This window comes from Taurulus bubalis (genome assembly GCF_910589615.1).
Source record: "Taurulus bubalis genome assembly, chromosome: 4".
In the NCBI taxonomy this organism is placed as follows: Eukaryota; Metazoa; Chordata; class Actinopteri; order Perciformes; family Cottidae; genus Taurulus; species Taurulus bubalis.
The window spans coordinates 15,505,388-15,524,734 of NC_136592.1; the positions used below are offsets into that span (position 1 = coordinate 15,505,388).

General features: G+C 41.0%; 1 protein-coding gene across 1 annotated transcript; it reads left to right on the plus strand.

The window, feature by feature from the left end:
• Nucleotides 1–234: 234 nt before the first annotated feature.
• rfx7a (regulatory factor X7a) lies at nucleotides 235–17,572 on the plus strand (the record flags this gene model as incomplete). Its single annotated transcript, XM_079217398.1, has 9 exons — nucleotides 235–371; nucleotides 3,194–3,227; nucleotides 6,963–7,048; nucleotides 7,314–7,436; nucleotides 10,978–11,095; nucleotides 11,866–11,949; nucleotides 12,048–12,261; nucleotides 12,962–13,242; nucleotides 14,333–17,572. Exons 1-9 carry the CDS (start codon nucleotides 250–252, stop codon nucleotides 17,570–17,572), a joined length of 4,302 nt encoding a protein of 1,433 aa, XP_079073524.1. The 5' UTR covers nucleotides 235–249.
• Nucleotides 17,573–19,347: the final 1,775 nt, after the last annotated feature.

Genomic DNA, 19,347 nt, shown 5'->3' on the forward strand with positions numbered 1-19,347 from the left:
TTTATACACATGCATTGCGTCGCGTTTGACAGCGACCCGTAGTTTTGTTGCACAGCGTCTTTAATTCACCAAGTGTTGCGACTCGCGATGTCGGAGGAGGACAGGGTGGCAGCAACAACAACAACAGGGCGCGCTGCTGTCCCGTTAGCATTGCAACGACCTCCGGTCCATGTTGTTTAGCCCGAGTACACCCGTCCACGCCTCCCGCCCAGTCCAGTCCAGCCCAGACTCGCGCCGAGGCCCACCGCGATGGCCGAGGAGGACCCCCAGCAGCAGCCGGACCGCGGGGCGAGGAGTCTGCCCGGCCTGCTCACCGGGCTGCAGGGCGCTGAGGCCAGTGCTCTGCAGCTGAGGATCAAGAACTCCATCTGGTGAGGAGGTGTTCACACACTACCACTGTGCATACGAGGATGCTTGAAGTAGAAGCATTAGTGGCATTAAATGGAAATACTCGCATAAAGTGCAAGTACCACATACTTCAGTACATTATAATACTGGAAGAAATGTACTCATTGTTTGTGCTGGTTGTAAGTGCTGACATACTTATATCTATAAAGATCGTCTTGGGATCAATAAGTTGTTTTAGGGTTGGGCGTTGACATAGACAGTGGTGGAATGTAACTAAGAGCCTTTACTCAGGAATATAATTATAAGTTAACACATTGCTCAACAGCAGAAGTGATTAGTTACATTACTTTGCATTACCTTCTCCAGCTCAGTCAAAGCTCCTTCAAACAACTCAGAAATGCCACACCCACATGTCACATTATGGTATTAAAGCTTCAAAAGGCATCTTTAATGAAAATTACTTTTTGTCATATTTGCTCAAACTGTCACTATATCCTGACAGCAGGTTCTATGTAGTATATAGTAGTACCTATTTCCTCTGCCTCCAGTGATTGACAGCTGCGTTAGAGACTCCTCGGCTCTTCCTCGGCTCTAATTGGTGGGAATCTTTCAAATAATAAAAGGGGGCAGAGGTAACTGATTTTTTTTCACAGATTATCTGTCTCATGTACTTTCAGGATATAGTGACAGTCTGAGCATATGTGACAACAAGTTATTTTCATTAAAGTTACCAACTGTAGCTTTAATACATCTGTAATAATAATCTGATATTGTAATGCATGATAATATACATCTGACATGGTCATTCTGCTTGTATAGTTCTGCACTTTAACTCATGGAACATTTTGACTGCAGGACTTTAACTTGTAATAGAGTATTGCTACTTTTACTTCAGTAAAGGCACCATGGTGCTAGTTCACCCCTTCCTTCACCTCACACCCGCCTCCTCATCTTTTGCTAGATTATTGATTGGTTGAAGGCATTGTCAAAGTAATAGTCATCTACATTCAAGTTCCCTCTATTTCCATCATCAAAACACGACAGACATGCCGAAACCAACAGCTCCAGTATGTAGCTCCTGTAACAGCTGTGCTAAACCCTTGAAATACAAATATATTGGCATGTTTATTACCAAGATCTGTTTTTGTAAACTGCTCACAGCTACCAGACATGGCCATGCTATTATCCAAATTATTCTCATACCAGTTTATTTAAAATGAACGCACATGTCTTTGCTGGTTTTAGGCTACAAATAACAATTTCCAAAAGATTAACCAGACAGAAGCACAAGAGTATGAAATTACCAGTTTGAAATAATCAGGACTGACACGTATCTACTCGCATAACAAAACACGAAAACACTGAATCAAAGCCTCATTGAAAACTGAAATGTAATAATACTAAATTAATGCAAGGGTTGCATAGAGCTGTCAGTAAGTTACTTTAATAGTACGAATACAGCAGTTGTTGTCTGTATTGTTATACATTTGTCAGCTATAATATTGTATTAATACATTGAATGATGTTTTAGGGTTAAAATATGTCACATTAGAAAACATACTTAATTTAGTTAACAACTGATAGTGAATGTTGTCTATGGTTGTTGTTATATAGGCTTGTGTTCTGTCTGAAAGCAGCCTTTTATTTCTGAATGTGAATAAACTCAAGTATCATCTAAATGTCAAACAGCCATAAAATGTCAAAAGCCTGAAGTACCAGAAAGCATGACAGTTCAGAGGTGAAACCTCAGCAAGAAAACCTCAACAGAAACACGTCACTATGCTAACATAATGGGATATTGTATATTAGTCCTGCGCCCTAAATCTTTAACCTTTAAGAGGATTAGAGCATAAATATTGACGTTGACTTGAGCGGCTGAGTGGTTCATCGTAGAGTGAGACTGTCTTAGTTGGGGTCAGCAAGTTCATTTGCAACTATATCGTCACTGTGTCTTGATCACCAATGAGAATCTGTCGTGAATTGCTACTGTTCCTGCTGGTTTTCAGTCAAGCCACCCAATCAGAGACTGAATTGCACTTGAATATTATACACAGTCTGTTTAAAGTTATCAATTCTTCTATCGATTCCTCCGGTGTCATTTGGCGTCTTGGCCAAATCTGCCTAACAAACAGCTTAATGACGGCCTTTCAGCCCTGGGAAATCCTTGGCTCCCTAGTAACAGTGAATTAAAGTGAACTGTTCTTGTCGTGGCCTATAGCATCTCCTGATTCTGACCTGCGCGGTGTCCCTGAGTAAGAGTATTTAAATGTGACATGCCTTCTGTGTCTTATTCAACAACAACCTGACCTGTCTGCAGATTAGGAATTAGACCTGGAGAAGTTATACTCATGTATCTTGGTTTGGTGCCTCATTGGTTTAAATCTGTCTAATGCTGGCTTTTGCATGAATAAGTTATCTTGCATAGGGCTGTGTAGTTTATTTTGTTAGTTTGCTCTGCATCTTTTATCTAACCAGAATGGTCAGTATGGATGGAACTGGGCTCCTTTCATTGTAGAATATACAATAAAATACACATTAGTAAAGGTTGAAAGTCCATTTTTTTTTTAAATCAAATTCTTCCTTCAAGATTAAGATTTACTTAGTGACTGCATATGAATAACTGTGTTCTTCTGTCAGAGACAATGTTACCACAGTGGCCGTCTCTCTCTCTCTCTCTTTACATATGACAACATGTGTTCCTGGTGGTGGGATACATGATCTGAGAGATGCTGGAGGGTCGTCTCATGCCAACCATTCCTCTGCTTTATAAATAAATACACTTTAGACACAAGCGTTCATGTTACATAAGCTTGATACTAATTTATACTTTGTCTCTGTTTTGCAGCAAATCTGTTCAATCAAACGTGGAAAACATTCTGGTGAGTTAGCCCGTGACTTGTTTTAACCGACAAATTACAATTTAAATGAAACCTTTTTAGTTAACTGTTAAAATATATTTTTCTAATGTATTTTTGGTTCTAGTATGTAGGGGTGAAATACTATTGATTCCTGATGGGTTTATTTGGTCCCCAGCATTCCAGCATATCAAAAATGAATTAAAAATATGTATACCATAAGAAAATGGTGTTCAGAATATATGATAACATAGTTACATTGTTACCTGGGTTACCAGCAATTGGTGAAAACGTTAAAAATATGTCCTGGGAGTGATAAAAGAAAAGTTAATGGGATCGTTCAAATTAAAAACCTAATGCGTAATGGTTGATCCTCTTTGGAATAAATTTAATTTTGGACCTGAAGGTTGCGCTAGTTCCAACAACAGTAAAGGTCAAGCTCTGGGAAGAATGACTGCGCTAGGACTATATTGTTGTTATAGATTAACCTGACCATTTGTTTCTTAGTTAATCGATAAATCCTTTCGTCCATAAAACATAAAAAAGTAGTGAAAAATAACCATCACAACTCCCCAGAGGCACAAAGGGATTTCTTCTGGTGTATATGTTTTAGTAAACCAAAACCATTGGGAATACGCTGGGGACCACGAATATCTACAGTACAACTGAATATTTTTAACTGAATATCTTTAACCAAAATTTGGTAGCTGATATCAATAAGTAAATATCTGGCCCAAACAAAGCTGTTTGTGGGACAAAAAAATTAAATTGATATTTTACGTAGATGTTTACAGTGTATTTAGTTATCATGAATTATGTTTTGATGTCCATCGTTTGTACATTGCTACTAATGCCGTGTTGACTTCTGGTTTTGTGTGATGCTCTGGAGTAGATTTCATAACCTGCTGTATAAGAAGTACCAACAAGAGCCAGCTAGTGTTGTACTTTACTGTGTGCTGGATTTGGTGTCCAGTGTTGTTCAAGCCAGCACAGTTGCTATTCAACAACAATATAGTGGTTTTGTTTTGTTTCAATAATGTGCAGCTCCCTGGAGAGTGACAGTCAACTCTAAAGCCTCAAGGGAGCTGTAGCCTACATGTTGAATAAATATAAATAATTGCTATATATTTGCTAAAGTCATGATGAATCAAAGTTTTATTTGAGCAGTTGTAGATACCACTTAACTTCACAGAATAACCCAGTATCAAGTTTCAGCTTTTAATAAAAGAAACCCTCAATGCAAAAAATGAATTGTGTAGCCAAGGCTCGTAGAAGTTGGCCAGGACTTTGGTTGTCCTTATTAATATTCTATTTATAATGTGTGATGTCATCTAGTTGTTAATACAGACTGGTTCACCTACCTCATCCCTGTCATGCCTTTCAAAAAAAGAAAGTCAAAAATGTCTTTTGACCTTGTGTAACCCTGTGTTGTCATCCTCCACACTCCCTCCTGATCTCTCCTTGCTCTCACCTTAGATGACACACCTACAGCATCCTGTGTCAGACGTTGTCTACTTCACAGTGTACAAAGCTGCACAAAACAAGCTTCAACAGTGAAAATTAACCATCCACTCCTAAAATATACACTGCGTTTGTGTTTTGCATGCTGGTAACAAATTTGTTTAACGTGGGGATTGTAGTTTACTGTGCACAGCTGATGCCACATTAACATACAGACTTCATATCCTCTGAATGATACATAACCAGGTTTAAACAGTATTGCCTCTGAAAAGCAGCTCACAGATACAAGTAATTGATTATTATTATTATTATTATTATTATTATTTATAAGGATGATGTGTATTACCTGTATTCCTCATGCCTGCTCAGTGTCTGTTACCTTCAGCCATGGGAGCGCTGTGGGGTCAGATTCTTTTAAACTTGTATGCTCTGCAGAAGCCTGTCTGTCTGTCTGTCTGTCTGCAGCCATTTAAACTGCATGTGTGCACATACTTGTGTATCTCAGCTGTACAGCTTGTAAGAATGCAGCATATTAACGCCTCATATTTCTACATGGCTAGTTTTAAATTCAGGTTCAAACTTAATTCATGCTCCTCACTTCTAGTCCCGCTGCTTCACTCTGGGGATGCTATGTATGCAACGTTTGTTTTACACCAAAAATGGGATTAAATCTGACAGACAAAAAAAGCACCCTTCCAACAGTTGTATGCACCATCTACGCCTGTGAAGCTTCTAAGTACTTCACAGGTCTCTTGGTGTGTTTCTCACTCGTTTCTCTTCAGGCAGATTTCAGTTAGGCCATACTCTTTTTATTTTCTTAATGCTTGATTTAAAAGAGGCCTCCGCTGATTTAGTATTGCACTCCTATAACATCGTCTTTTTTATTCCATGTATTCTTTTTCTTGTCAAAACCTGGTGCCTACAATGCAACACAACTGACACTACGGCTCAGAGATTCATTAGTGGCTAATGTAGGCTCAAGCATAGATGAGGAGAAGGCTATATATCTGTGAAGCTAAATTCTTGCTAACTCAACACCTCCTGATTTTTTTCAAGTGACATCACTTGAGTCACTTTAACTGATTTTACACTGCTCCTCCTGGAGCCACAAAAGGCTTTAGACAACTTGTTTCACTCATGAAGAAATTAGCTTTATAAATGTTTAATATTAATCCAGTAAAGCAGCGTGTACTGTTTGTTTGTGTTAGTACTTGGTACTGAGCAAAGGCCGGATCATAATGTACTCTTTCACTGTAAGAAAGGCAGGTACACTGTTGAGCTGTGTCACTGAGAAGACACAACGTAACAATCCACAGCAGGGCTCTCCAACCTTTTTAACTCTAAGAACTTCTTTGACAAAATGAGAGTTGTACATCGCTAATAGCAGAGATAATTTACTTGTATGGTCCTTGAATAACATTTCAGCCACCGCCTCTATATCAATCCAGCCATATGCAAAGTGCTTCTGCTATTCCTCCTGAAAATTAAAATGTAAATGTTTTTGCCTTTTCTTGGCCTTGTTATATTCTGTGGTCATTGTCAAATCTGGTGTGCGCTTGCTAGTCTGCTCACACCAGCTAATATTGCAGTGTCAAATTGAGAGCAATGCAACTCATTTAATTGTCAGCTGATTGCCAAAGTAATCATGTTGTGTCACAAGGGTGATTGGATAGAAATTTAAACAGGTGAAGTGGCTTTGTGTTATCAAATGAATGGACATAATCTTTGAATCTTTATCAAGCCACTCGGAAACAGTTTACAAGCTAAAGGTTGTTCAAGAGCTACTTGTTGCAGGAAGTGTAATGTTTACCAGGGTCACCATCTTATAGTTGGGTTTATTGGCATGCTAACATTTACTTATTAGCACTTAACACAAAGTACAGCTGAGCAAAAATCGGGTGCTCGCAACAGTTATTGCTCTTCATCTTGAGGTTTTGATGAACGTGAGACACAGATTTAATTTTAATAGTTGTTGTTGAGACTTTTTACTTGTTGTTGAGACTTTTTCAAAATCACAAATGTGAACCTGCTGGTGGCGCTAAAGGAAAAGTCAGAGAATCAGCAAAATCCTTCATCCTCTGGGGATCATGAATGTCTGTACTACATTACTTGGCATTCCATCAAATACAGGTTGACAAATCTCAGTCTGGACCACAATGGGGACTGAACCATCTATCTGCTCTGCAGGTGTAGCAGGACAACCTCTACCTTTAAATCCAAGTCAGGAAGCTACTTCCTACAGATGAATAGGAAGGCCAAATATTAAAACTATATTTGTACCCTTTTTTATTTTTACAGCAAGATGTGGAGAAGTTCTCAGACATTGAAAAACTCTACCTCTACCTTAAGTTGCCTTCTGGTCCAACCAGTAACATTGATAAGAGGTAAGAACACACCCGCTTTCTCACATTATTTATAGAAAAATGTACATTTAATCAAGTGGAAAATAGTTTGTTTTTCTCTTTAAAATGTTTATTATGTGAATGATATAGAATGGTAAAATAACAATGACACACAGACAAAGTTAGATTATCTTTAGTGAGGATGATTTCTCAGGACTCGCTGAGGTTACAGTGACTTGAGTGAGCCAAGTGTTGTTCTTTTGCTTGGTCAATTGTCAATCAATCAATGGTCCACGTCTTCTCTCAGTGACCAGAGCGAGCTGTCATCAAGCCGCACACAGCAGATGCATGCGTTTAACTGGATCCGCCATCATTTGGAGGAATACCCAGAGACATCTCTTCCCAAACAGGAGGTCTATGATGAATACAAGTAAGTGCAAACAGTCCAAAACAGAGACTTTATTTAATCTCATATAGTTTCTTATCAAACACATACAATATATAAGTCACAAAGAACAAATCTGATTTGTTTACCTACCTATAGACTCCACTATGTATTTGAATATGTTTCATTGGTGTTCACCTCTTGAATAGATAACAGCTAAGGTCGAGATTCTTTCTCTTCTAAATTACTGATGGCTGAAGCAACAGTATAAATCAGGAGTGGGCAAACCACGGCCTGCAGGCCGTAGACAGCCTGTTGTGCGTTTTAATCCAGCCCACCGTATATTGGTACAAAATTGTTCAAATTACAGACTTTACCGCATTCATTTAGCCTTTTTCCTGCAATACCCAGCGTTTCAGTTGATCCCACTCCCCGGTACGAGCACTCTAACAGTCCTTTCATAATGAACGCACATCAGACCCACGAGACTGCGCCGCCCTGCACGCTCATATGTCATATCGGGTTCTTCCTTTTACATTACATTTCATTTAGCTGACGCTTTAATCCAAAGCGACTAACAATAAGTGCAATTCAATCATGAGTACAAACCCAGAACAACAAGAATCAAGAAAGTACAATTTCTTCAATAAAGTTAAACCACAAAGTGCTATCAGTTAGTGCCATTTAAGTGCTACTAAAGTGCTACTATGGCGCTACCTTCCCTATTCAAGGTGTTCCACCTTCCAGCTTCCTTCCCCCCTCGACATGTGAAGAAATGCAGCAAATCGACGACCTGCATGGAGAATTCTGCCGTCGGTTGTCTAATTTTGAACGAAGTCCCTTCAACTGGTGTCACGTTCCCTTCCAGGTAGCAGCGGACTCGGCCATATTGGGGCTGAGTGTCGGCTGATCGGCTGTATTCCGGCTCGATGCGGCCAAAGGTGAGCCAGTTTTGGCTCATTTCATTTTTGCCATATCTGGCCCAGATTTAGCTTTTACAGACACGGGCCTATTCCAGCTGAGACATGGCAGCCGGGTTTATCGGCAGCCAGCACTAAAGCAGGTTCTGGTCCGTTGATGGCTGCCGAATCTGGGTCGAATCTGGCATTGTACAAATTAATTGGACCGATTCTGGGGCGTCGTTCATCCCGAGTCTCAGCCGATTCGGCAACCGGACTCGGCCCGACTCGGCCCAACGTGTTTCTTCCGGCGTGCCGAGCTTAAGCCGGATCTGGTCCGGGTCGTTTTGGCTACCTGGGCTGTCTTAAGACTATAAAACAGCGCCGCAGGAGTTGCAATTGAAGCTGATTGATATTCAATGTGACTCCGTCTTAAAGGAGAAGTTTAACTCCCTTAAACTGGATGAGTGTTATGCTTCACCAAACATCAGGAGGATGGCACAGAGGTTGCTGATGTTGTTTGGCTCTACCTGTAAGCAGATGTTCAGCGTGATGAACAACAACACATCACACCACACATCCCCGTTAACTGATGAACACCTCAGATCTGTCCTGAGAATTGCCACAACCAAACTGATACCAAACGTTGATGCACTGGCAAAAAAGGGTGACCAACAACAGTGTTCCCACTGAAATTAAATGTGTTCTTTACTTTTTAATTAATGGCTTTTACTTTTAATTTATGTTAGTTCACACAAACACACTCCATCCATCTGATACTGGCCCGGCCCGTCTGTCAAATTTGAAAACTCATCGTGGCCCCTGAGCCAAAATGTTTGCCCGCCCCTGGTATAAATAGACGCAGCAGGCATGGGAATCACAGAGAGCAGCATGTGTTGGTAATATTAGAATGGAAAGTCTGAGACAGCCATTGAAATGCCCTGACAGTGTTATGTAACTGTCTTTTTAACTCTACTAGATCATAAATACAGCGCCCTCCAGAAATATTGGCGCCTTTAGGATAGACAGGTGAAAAGACTTTAAAGAGACATTATGTGCTTCACTCCAAAGCAAAAACTATTGGTTTTCAACAAAGAAACAATCACATTTGGCACTATCTTTGTAAAATGTTACTGCAAGTACTGATGTCAGGTAACAAATTCATGAAAGAAAGATTACCTCCCATTATGTTAGATAGGAATGGGGATAATGCACATCACTGAACATCACTTAGTTTAGTTCTCAATTTACAGTCACTTTTACAACTACCGTAAAATGCGTGTTATAAGGCGCACCCTTTTATAAGCCGCATCTACTAAATTTAAAGAAAAAGTCGTATTTAATCTTAAACAAGCCGCGGCAGTTTATAAACAAGCCGCGGCAGTTTATAAACCGCCGCTGCTGCTGCTACTGCCCGCGTCCCCGCTGCCCGAGTTGGGCGTCGAGCCGGGGCTGGTCCCGCTACCTTTAGTGGTTGTCGGGGAACTAGCTGTCGTGTTTTTAAATACACGAGACATGAGAACAAACTGCTGTGAACTGTAACTCCTTTATTCCTCGGGCCGCCATGCTCTGACCTCTCGATGCAGTCACAGGTTGTGCTTCCCACCTGAATCCTCCCCTGGGTCCTAAGTCCCTACAAGTACTATTTGTTATGAACATCCATTAAACATACGTGAACATCAATGTACCAACATACATTTATAGCAAACGCCACACTAGCTGCTGCAGCTAACTCTGACAATACTTTGTATTTTTGTGCTGAATTTCCAGTGTTGTTTACTCAAACAGTGTTCGCTAGCTCGTTAGCTCGTTAGCTCGTCGCTCATTAGCTTGCGCTGTGGAGGTGGTATGAGAGGCAGGGATTCCCTCGCCGTCAGACCTGTTTTCCATCACCTCCTCGGGTGAGTGTGGTGGCATCGTCGGTGGGTGCCAGTGGAGAGCCAAGCAGGGTGGCTGGGTGAGAGGCACCGTGGAGGACAGCAAGGAGTTTGACTGCTGCTGAGAGGACCCTCTATTCTGAGATCACTCGTGAAGGGGATTTGGGAACATTTCATGTGAATTTTGTACCGTATGTCTCTGCAACTGCTGCTAAATTTAGAATCGGAAAAATCCTTAAATAAGCCACACCGATATTTAAGCCGCACGGGTCAAAGTTGAGGAAAAAAAGCGAAAAAAGTAGCAGCTTATAACACAAATTTTGCAGTATATTGTTGCAAACTGTCTTTACATATTATACTGTTAAACCTGTATTATCAGATTTTTCTTTGGCCACTTGGGTGCAGCAAGACAAATTGTAATAATAATAATAATAATACATTAATTTTATATAGCGCTTTTCAAAATGCTCAAAGACGCTTTACATGGGACAGAGACAAACAGAACAAAAAAAAAAAGAAAGACAATAGAGCAAACAAACAGAACATCCCTGGCACAAAAGAAAACTGGAGAAGCTGTGCAGAATGAGTCCTGTTGTGGAGAGTAAGGAACAGAGGCTAGCAGGTGAAGGCGAGTTTGGAGAGGTGGGCCTTGAGGGCCGCCCAATTGAAGACATGGTGGGAGCCCGGCGGATGTGAACGGGGAGGGCGCACCAGAGGAGGGGGGGTGCAACAGCTGAAGGCCCTGTCACGCCAGGTCCGGCGCCCTACACGATATTGACATTAATGTATTCTGTCTGTGATGTCTTCCAGGAGCTTCTGTGACAATCTAAACTACCATCCACTGAGTGCTGCAGATTTTGGAAAAATGATGAAAAATGTTTTCCCGAACATGAAGGCGCGTCGACTTGGCATGAGAGGAAAATCAAAATATCCTTCAGTGGAATGGATTGTAACAGTCTGGGTCTGTCTCTGGTCACAGACCATCTGCTGTTGCAGTTCATAAGCTTTCTAAATATAGATGTGAAATGAAATAAAGTCCCCCTCTGCCTCGGAAGCAGAAGCATAATACAGAGACCATTGGGGGAGTCACCGTGATCTTAACCTTCATGACACAATTGTCATTTTTTTGTCTTCTATTTTGCTGATGACGTAAAAGTGCAAAACTTGATTTATATTTATAACCTTCAGTCATTCAAGTTAATGAATTATGTTGGTGTAATGTAAGGATGTTATGGGTTATGATGGCGAAATACTTTTGCCTGTTGAAAAGAGTTTGCTTAATACTTGTTAGCAAACTGCTAGTTTCCGAGGAATCTAGGATTTGTTTTCATTAATAGTTTGACAATGAGCACTAAATTAAATAATCTGTAAGATAACGTGTTCAATATCAACATATTAAACACATTTTAAATTAAAATAGTTTTACTGCAGCAAAGTGGTTACATTTCTGGAAACTCTTGAGTATTCAATTTCAAGCTTGAATATTCTTATTTTCAGATTTCAGGCCCTTGATATAAAAAAATCTAAAATCAAAATTTGACATTGATCTGACAAATGAAAAACTGTTTGGGGAAAAAATGATTGTCCAATTTTCTCCTTTTTTTCTCTTCATTGAACTAGACTGAGCTTGGACTGTGCACAATCTATATTACTGCAGACGTTGGAATCACATGTTTTTAATCTTAACACCAGTTTACATATTGCTACAGTGGACTGAGGAAGAGGCCCTTTGTTCACATGCCATCTTTACCCTCTCTGGATCTCCATAAAACAGGGGATGCGGTAATATTTCAAAATAATCTTAAATCTCTTTTTTTGTCAATGTCCTGTCATGCAATGTATCATGTGTAAAAAAAAAAACACAAATCTTTTGTGTGTAGCTCCAGTGTGATGTTTTAGAGTCACCGGGCCAGCTGAGCAGCATAAAGGAGGATGTGCGATTTGCAGCCTGTGACCTGGTGTGTGAGTGGGCCCAAAAGGTGCTGAAACGCCAGTTTGATGCCGTGGAAGACTTGGCTCGCTTCCTAATCGACAGCCATTACATCAGCAACAAGTCTCTGGCAGCTCTCACCATTGTCACCGGCACAGCAACAGGTCAGGCGCTCTCTAGATCGGCTTCATGCCACCTGTGTAAAAATAGGTCAACTGTGGCATCTTGAGGCGGCTGCCTGCTACTGCTTTTTTATGTCAGTGAAAATAATTGTCTGCTCTGATTTGTTTTCATGAGGACAGCTGTATTTTTCATGTACCTTTCATGGACACCTTTTCAGCTTTGCTGGAGTGCTCACACATTTCAGAGCCAAATGCATTTGCACTTAAATCAGACTATATAATTGATTATACATGAATGTAATTATCTTATGTTGCAGCTTGTTGTATTTTTGTAATTATCAGTTTGAATTTATTTCAATTTTTTGGCCCAATTTTTGCTTGCATCTTGTTAATCTTCTATGTGTAAAGTTTGATCCCGTTATTGATATTATTAACGAATGTATGTTATTTGATTTTCATTGTGTTGTATTGGGATCAGCTGGGTTTTTAAATCTAAAATTCCCAAATTGTTTCTTACTTTTTTAACCTTGGACTCATTATTGCATTCATGTTTTATTTTTGACTTTTTGAATGCGTGGACTTGTGGATGTTTAGTATTATAAACAATAAATTGGGGTATTTTCCAAAGAAGTGCCATGATCAAAGCAAATTGTCTTTACATGTTATGATGTTGAGGCTATTACTTTGAGCTATTAACAGTAACATGATACATCTCTAATCTCCCACGGTTTCCTTTCTTTAGAGGTTAAGCCTCCACAGACGGTTTCAGCGTTTGTCCCCACTGCTGAGGCTCACTCCTTCCAGCCTCATGTGACGACCCTGTCCTCACCCTCTGTCGATGCAAAGCAGCAGCTCCAGAGGAAGATCCAGAGGAAACAACAAGAACAGAAGCTGCACTCTCCTTTCCCTGGAGAGGGACAAATCAAGAGGGCAGATGACAGTGTGCTTTGTGCCAGCCCAACCCCTCTTTCACCTCAGCCAACGATAGGCATCGTGGTCGCTGCTGTGTCGAGCCCCATCACGGTGAGAAAGCAGCCCTCTCAGCAGCATGTAGATTACACTTATGTGTAATTTTGTCCTATCTTTTGTATTCACCACACTGTAGAGTAAATAAGTGAGAAATTATATTTTTTTTGTTTATGCTAAGAACCTGATAAACACAATTTGCGTCCAAAATCACAATTTCTTTCAATCTTAATAACACAGTGAACTCATTAATTAGTGAAGATGAGTGTAGTCATCTTTTTTTAAATTCTATTAAATTATTTAATACTGAATTCACTGACATCAAATAAGTAATCACACTAATGTAAATTGAATTAAAAAAAGATACCGCTCATCTTATCTAGAAACGCTGAATGGACTACTGTGTAAAATATTAATAGAGAAAGTCAACGATTTTTGTCACTTCAATGTCTCAACCTTAGTGAGTCATTTGGTTCAAATATGAGTGTAAAGCTGACATTTTTAGGAAAGCACAAGATTAGTCAAAACAAATAATAATTTATTATGGGTTTAGTCATCATAACAATTTACAAAGTTAATGTGTTATCCACTCATATTCAACATGATGCCAACTAAGGTGCAACGCAGACCCATTTTTGTAACCCAACTAATATCACCAAGCTTTTTTCATATGTTTAGACATCCATGTACTTTGATAGAAAAAAATCACAGTTTTTACTAATAATCCACATAAAGAAACACCTCATGCCAGCAAAAAGTAAAACATGGCCTGTGTCTCCAATTTTGTACTGAAGATAGACAGTATTTAGCTACAAACCTATGCAAATGTTCATTATCATGATCATTATTATAACCACACTATTATGTCACTTCAGGTATCTATCATCTATTGATGTGTTGTTTTAAAACTGTAAATTGCATGCTAACATATTTCTGGCAACACCTTAAATGACAACGGATGATATTCCTGAATAGCCCAAGCGGTCCAGAAAACCATACCTGCCTGCATTGCCGTTGGCGTGATGGCAGTTTTATAACTAAAGAGCATTTGTTTTCACAGTTTTACATTTTAGATGCAGACCTTTTGATTATGATCTAGAATTCAGTTTCTAGAAATCACTTTCTGATTGACCTTCCCTCCCTGCAGGTACAAAGAAGCAGGCAGCTGTTGTCCCCAAGCCCAATGGGAACAGTAGAGAGCAAAATGCTGCCTATAAACTTCCAAATGGTGACCCAGCCGGTCCAGACAATGAGACAGAGCCCCAAAACCCCACAGCGTATTATAGCCAGTCCAGTGGGAGAACGCACTGCTCGGCAGCGCTATGCGCAAATCCTGCCCAAACCTGCCGCCACGACCGCTATCACTTTGCGCTCGCCCTCCACCATGGTCATCGCAAACAGTCCTGTTAAGACTGTGATGACCACATGTCATGTCAGCCCAGTCAGTTTGGTCAAGATGACAGCCATATCACTCTCACCCAACAGCAGCAATACCACCACTTCCCTCGTAAACGCCACTATGCGGCCGGCATCTGCAGGCATTAGTAGTACTTTGTTTGCAGAAGACATCAGCTCCAATCAAAGCATGAGGAGTACTTCTGCAGTCCCCATTCTGGCCCCGGTTGCCAGGTCCGGGCAGACTACGAACACTCATACCATCGATGTTGAAATGGAAGTTGAAGCTATACATAAATACAGCCAATTGCAAAACCCTAGTGCTCTAGTTTTCCCTCAAGAGGCAATGGCAAATAGGGCTGGAGGGGCTTTCCAGAGGGCTGCCAGTGTGCCCATACCTCAGTCTAAAGGCTTCTTGGGTCTGGAGGACACATCCGGCACCAATTGCAATGGAAATTTCTCTTCAAGCTATAATGCTGTTCGACCAATGGAAAACAGCAATAATGGTGCTAATAATACGAGAGCTTTGCACTTAACTTCGAATACCAGCGCTGTTTCTTTACTGAACACCAGCACACAACCTTCATTTGGAGAAAGCAGCAGTTTAATTCCAGTAAAGGAAGGTTTCCTGTTCACTAAGAACCTCAGGAAACGTTCAGGCCTCAGTCCAGACCTTTCTCCGATCAAAAGAGCTTTTATTCCCGAGCAGCCAGTAGAGGGCGGTGCTGGTCTTGGATATCGTATTAGAAACACGGTCGGTAACATCCTCAGGCCAGGAGCTCCAACTAGACCTGAAAGTGCACCAGCTGCCAGAGAGGTAGAGACGAAAATGATCTCTGTCCCATCCGCTCAAGTCCACGCACCTTGCACTTCCTCGGTCAGAGCCAGTGGCTTCTACTCTGTTGCCAAAACACAGAGCTCAATGCAGAGGAAAAACACTTCCACTGTTATGGAAACTTGCACCTCAGTCAGTCACCCATTAATTCAGCAACAGCAGGGGCACACAATGTCTAATGTGCATGCCATACCTAATAACCTCGGCCTCCAAACACATTCAGGTGTGAGTGATGTTAGGAGTTCAGCCACAGGGAGCTTGGCGACAGCTCAACAACATACCTATTCTAAGTCTATCCCAGTTACTACTCCCTTAGACTTTTTGAGTCAAGTTTCATCCTCAAGCCAGCTCCCTATGCAGACTGATATGGACTACTTCTCCTTTGATGATGATGTGACTCAGGACAGCATTGTGGAGGAGCTGGTGCAGATGGAGGAGCAGATGAAGCTTAACAACCTGCAGGAGTTTGGAGACTGTGTTACACTGCAGGGCCAACAGACTGCGATGTCACACAACATAATGTCTACCAATCAGACCATGACTGCTTACTATCATGCTGCAAACTGCCACAGCAACCCAATCCAAACTCCGACGCCGACACCTACTCCAACTCCAACTCCCACATCGGAAATGATGGGAGGAGTCCAAGGCTTCACCAGAGAGAGCCCATTCTCCCGCATCGCCTCCACAACCCCAGTGGACAGCGCACTGGGTAGCAGTCGACACACCCCAGTCGGTACTCCACACTCCAACTGCAGCAGCAATGTGCCTCCCAGTCCAGTGGAGTGCAGAAACCCATTTGCATTTACACCCATCAACTCCAGCATCACTGGTTTCCACGACGGCAGCACCATCTCCAGCAGCCCAGTCAAGCCCATGCAGAGACCGATGGCAACCCACCCAGACAAGACCAGGCTGGAGTGGATGAATAACAGTTACAACAGCAGCAGCGAGAGCTTAAACAAGTCAAACAGTGGAATGGGAATCCTCCCCAGCTATCAAAGCCTGATAGGTGACCATTTCCAAAAACCCCACGCTTTCGCCGTCCCTCATGCACGGCACCACGACAGCCATTTGGGGCGTTTGACTCCCATCTCGCCTGTGCAGCAGCAGGTAGCTAACATGGGCAAGCAAGAGGGCTTTGCTGTGCCGGCCCCTCTGGATAACAAAGCCTCCAACACACCTGCTACAACCTTTCGATGTCGCAGTGTAAGTCCCGCTGTGCATCAGAGGAACTTGAGTGGAAACACAGGAAACCTTCCCTATATCTCTCATTCAGTCGTGTCTCCCTTTAACTCTCCTGTGACGTCAGAGATGTTAAGCATCTTTGCAAACAGCCAGACAAATCTTGGGGTGAGCAGCATGGCGCAGAGGAGCCATTCTGTGCCACTGAACATCATGATGCAAACTGAAGTCCAGACCACACCTGGCCAACACTGCAACAGCAAAAACATCACCAATGTCCTTCTGAGCAAGCTGGATGGGGACCATGACGACACTGTTCGGGGGCTGGGCATCAATAACCTACCCCCCAGCTACACTGCACGCATGAACCTCACCCAGATCCTCGAGTCCGACCCCAACCTCTCCTGCAGTGACTACCACCTCAGCCGGATGACCTCTGACTCCACCAGCAGATTCAAGTTGCAGAGGCCAAATTACCTCATCGAAAATGCTATTAATGAACAAATGATTCTCTCAGCCGGTGACAGCCGAGTACAATCAGCTTCGAGAGAGCAGCATCGACAACAGGCCCAGGCTATGTTGTTAACGTTGAGCTCACAGCAGCATCAAGAAGAACTACAGCAGCAGTTGGATTTCAGCAGCACTGTGAAAGACCTCCTGGCAAACAACAGCCTTACTGCTGGCAGTCAGCTCATGGACCAGGTGTCCGAGCTAACTACAGGCACAGCAGATTTCCCTTGTGAAATCAGAATGACATCGGAGCTCTGCAGTAGTGTCAATGACCTTAATGCATTGGACACAGACCTTCTGTTTGACCCCAACCAGCAGCAAGGGCAATATCAACATGCTACTGCAGAGGATGAGTTAGTGAATGATGTGCTGTTTCAGCAAATTACCAGCGACACAGCACATGCAGGTGGACTTGACTGGCTCGAAAGCAAAGATCATCCAACTGTTGGGTTGATGGGTTGAGAATACAGCTTTTTTTTAGTCATGTTGAACATGTTAACCTGTTATTCTTGTTTGTTTATTTATTTTCAGGTATTTACACTTTATAATGTAACACTGGACACATTGAGGTTTGTCCAATTTAAGTGCCAGGCTGAACTGCAAAGATGCTGCAGCACTCTGATTAAAATGCTGGTCATTTCCCTTTAATCAGAGGACATCGCCTCACATTGTTTGATCAAGAGCATTTACAACAAGTAAACAAAAGGTACTGAACAAAAAACAATCTTTCACTGAAAAGTCAGAAAAAACATCCTAACAGAGCCATGGATTTCTTAGTGTCAAGAAATATATAAATTAATGAAGAATTCATGAAAAATAGATGATTATTAATAAGCCTTTTACAAAACTATTTATGTATATCATTGTGTCTAACTCTTTTAACTGAAGAATTATCTAACAAAAGCTTAATGTAAAACATTACTGCTGAACTAATATTACGTCATATTAGCAACATTTGTGTGCGATGCATATTCACTGAATAAAACTGCAGGTGTAACAAGTTATCTTTGCAGGAGCTTTAGGTGTCAGTCTAGTTTATGTGCATTTTCTATCGTTGAAAAATATATTAACAAGACATGTTTGAAAGTGTACACTCAGTTCATAGAACTATAATTCAGTGACAGAAACATAGAGCCAAATCAATCCATAGAAATCCCTTTAATATATTCCTATGATCTGCTGGAGTTGGCATGGCGCATATGATAGGATGCAGAACAACGTAAAATATACAATGAATTAGCTGATTATATAAAAATGTACTCTGATAAATCAATTTGATGGAATACATGAAGAGTAATACTTGAAGCGTACCAGAACCATAAAAGAAAGGGATTACTGTCAAAACTGTCAGTTCATCTGGTCCACATTTTCAAGCTTTGAGGTGTCGTTCATTTATGTATGGCCTTCCCAGACTTTGTGCCTCTCCAATGGATTTAAAGAGTCAACCTCTCATGTCTTAATCATCACCCGAATCAAACGTCTGCTCAATATAGAGCTCAGACAACTTGAAGATGATGATATCAATAATAGAATTAGGCCTTTTTTTGCACTTTTATATTGTTTTTCAAGCCACATTTTGCAAAAGTTTGGAAAAAGAGAAAATGTCTTGTATTATCTGAACTATAACGTTGCAGAAACTCTCATGAAGCTCTTTTATTTACATGGGGAAAACATTTCTTTGTTAATTATTAAATATATATTAAGAAAACCAGCAGTGTAATATGAGGGCTCTACTCTTAACCACTTGTAGATCAAAATGTAAAGAATTTATGAAAGAATCCATTTGATAATAGTTAAACTAAACCCCATGAATGTGGGATTTCTGCACTTTTAGAGTATGATTCCTGTATAAAAGAAGAGTTATGGGACAATAATAGCCATTTTCCTTTGCACTCAGAAAATGCATTATTGTATTGTGTGCAAATAACTTCTTTGTTTCAGAGGTGGAGGTTTTCATTTGATAAAAAAACATATTAAATTGAGCATTAATTAACTCCTTATCTCTAAAGAACTTGAACAATTTTGCTTCCTACTGTACCACTCATCATACTGCACTGACAATCTGTAATACTTGTGTTTCTCTACATAAATGCACTGAGTTTGTTTTGAATGATGGAGGAATATGTTTGACTACATGGCCTGAGGATTTCAATCATAAAACCACAGATCATATATGAAAGTCTTGTTTTGCACTGATTTAGAGCTGTGTGTAAAGAAGTCATGCAACTACAGGTGAG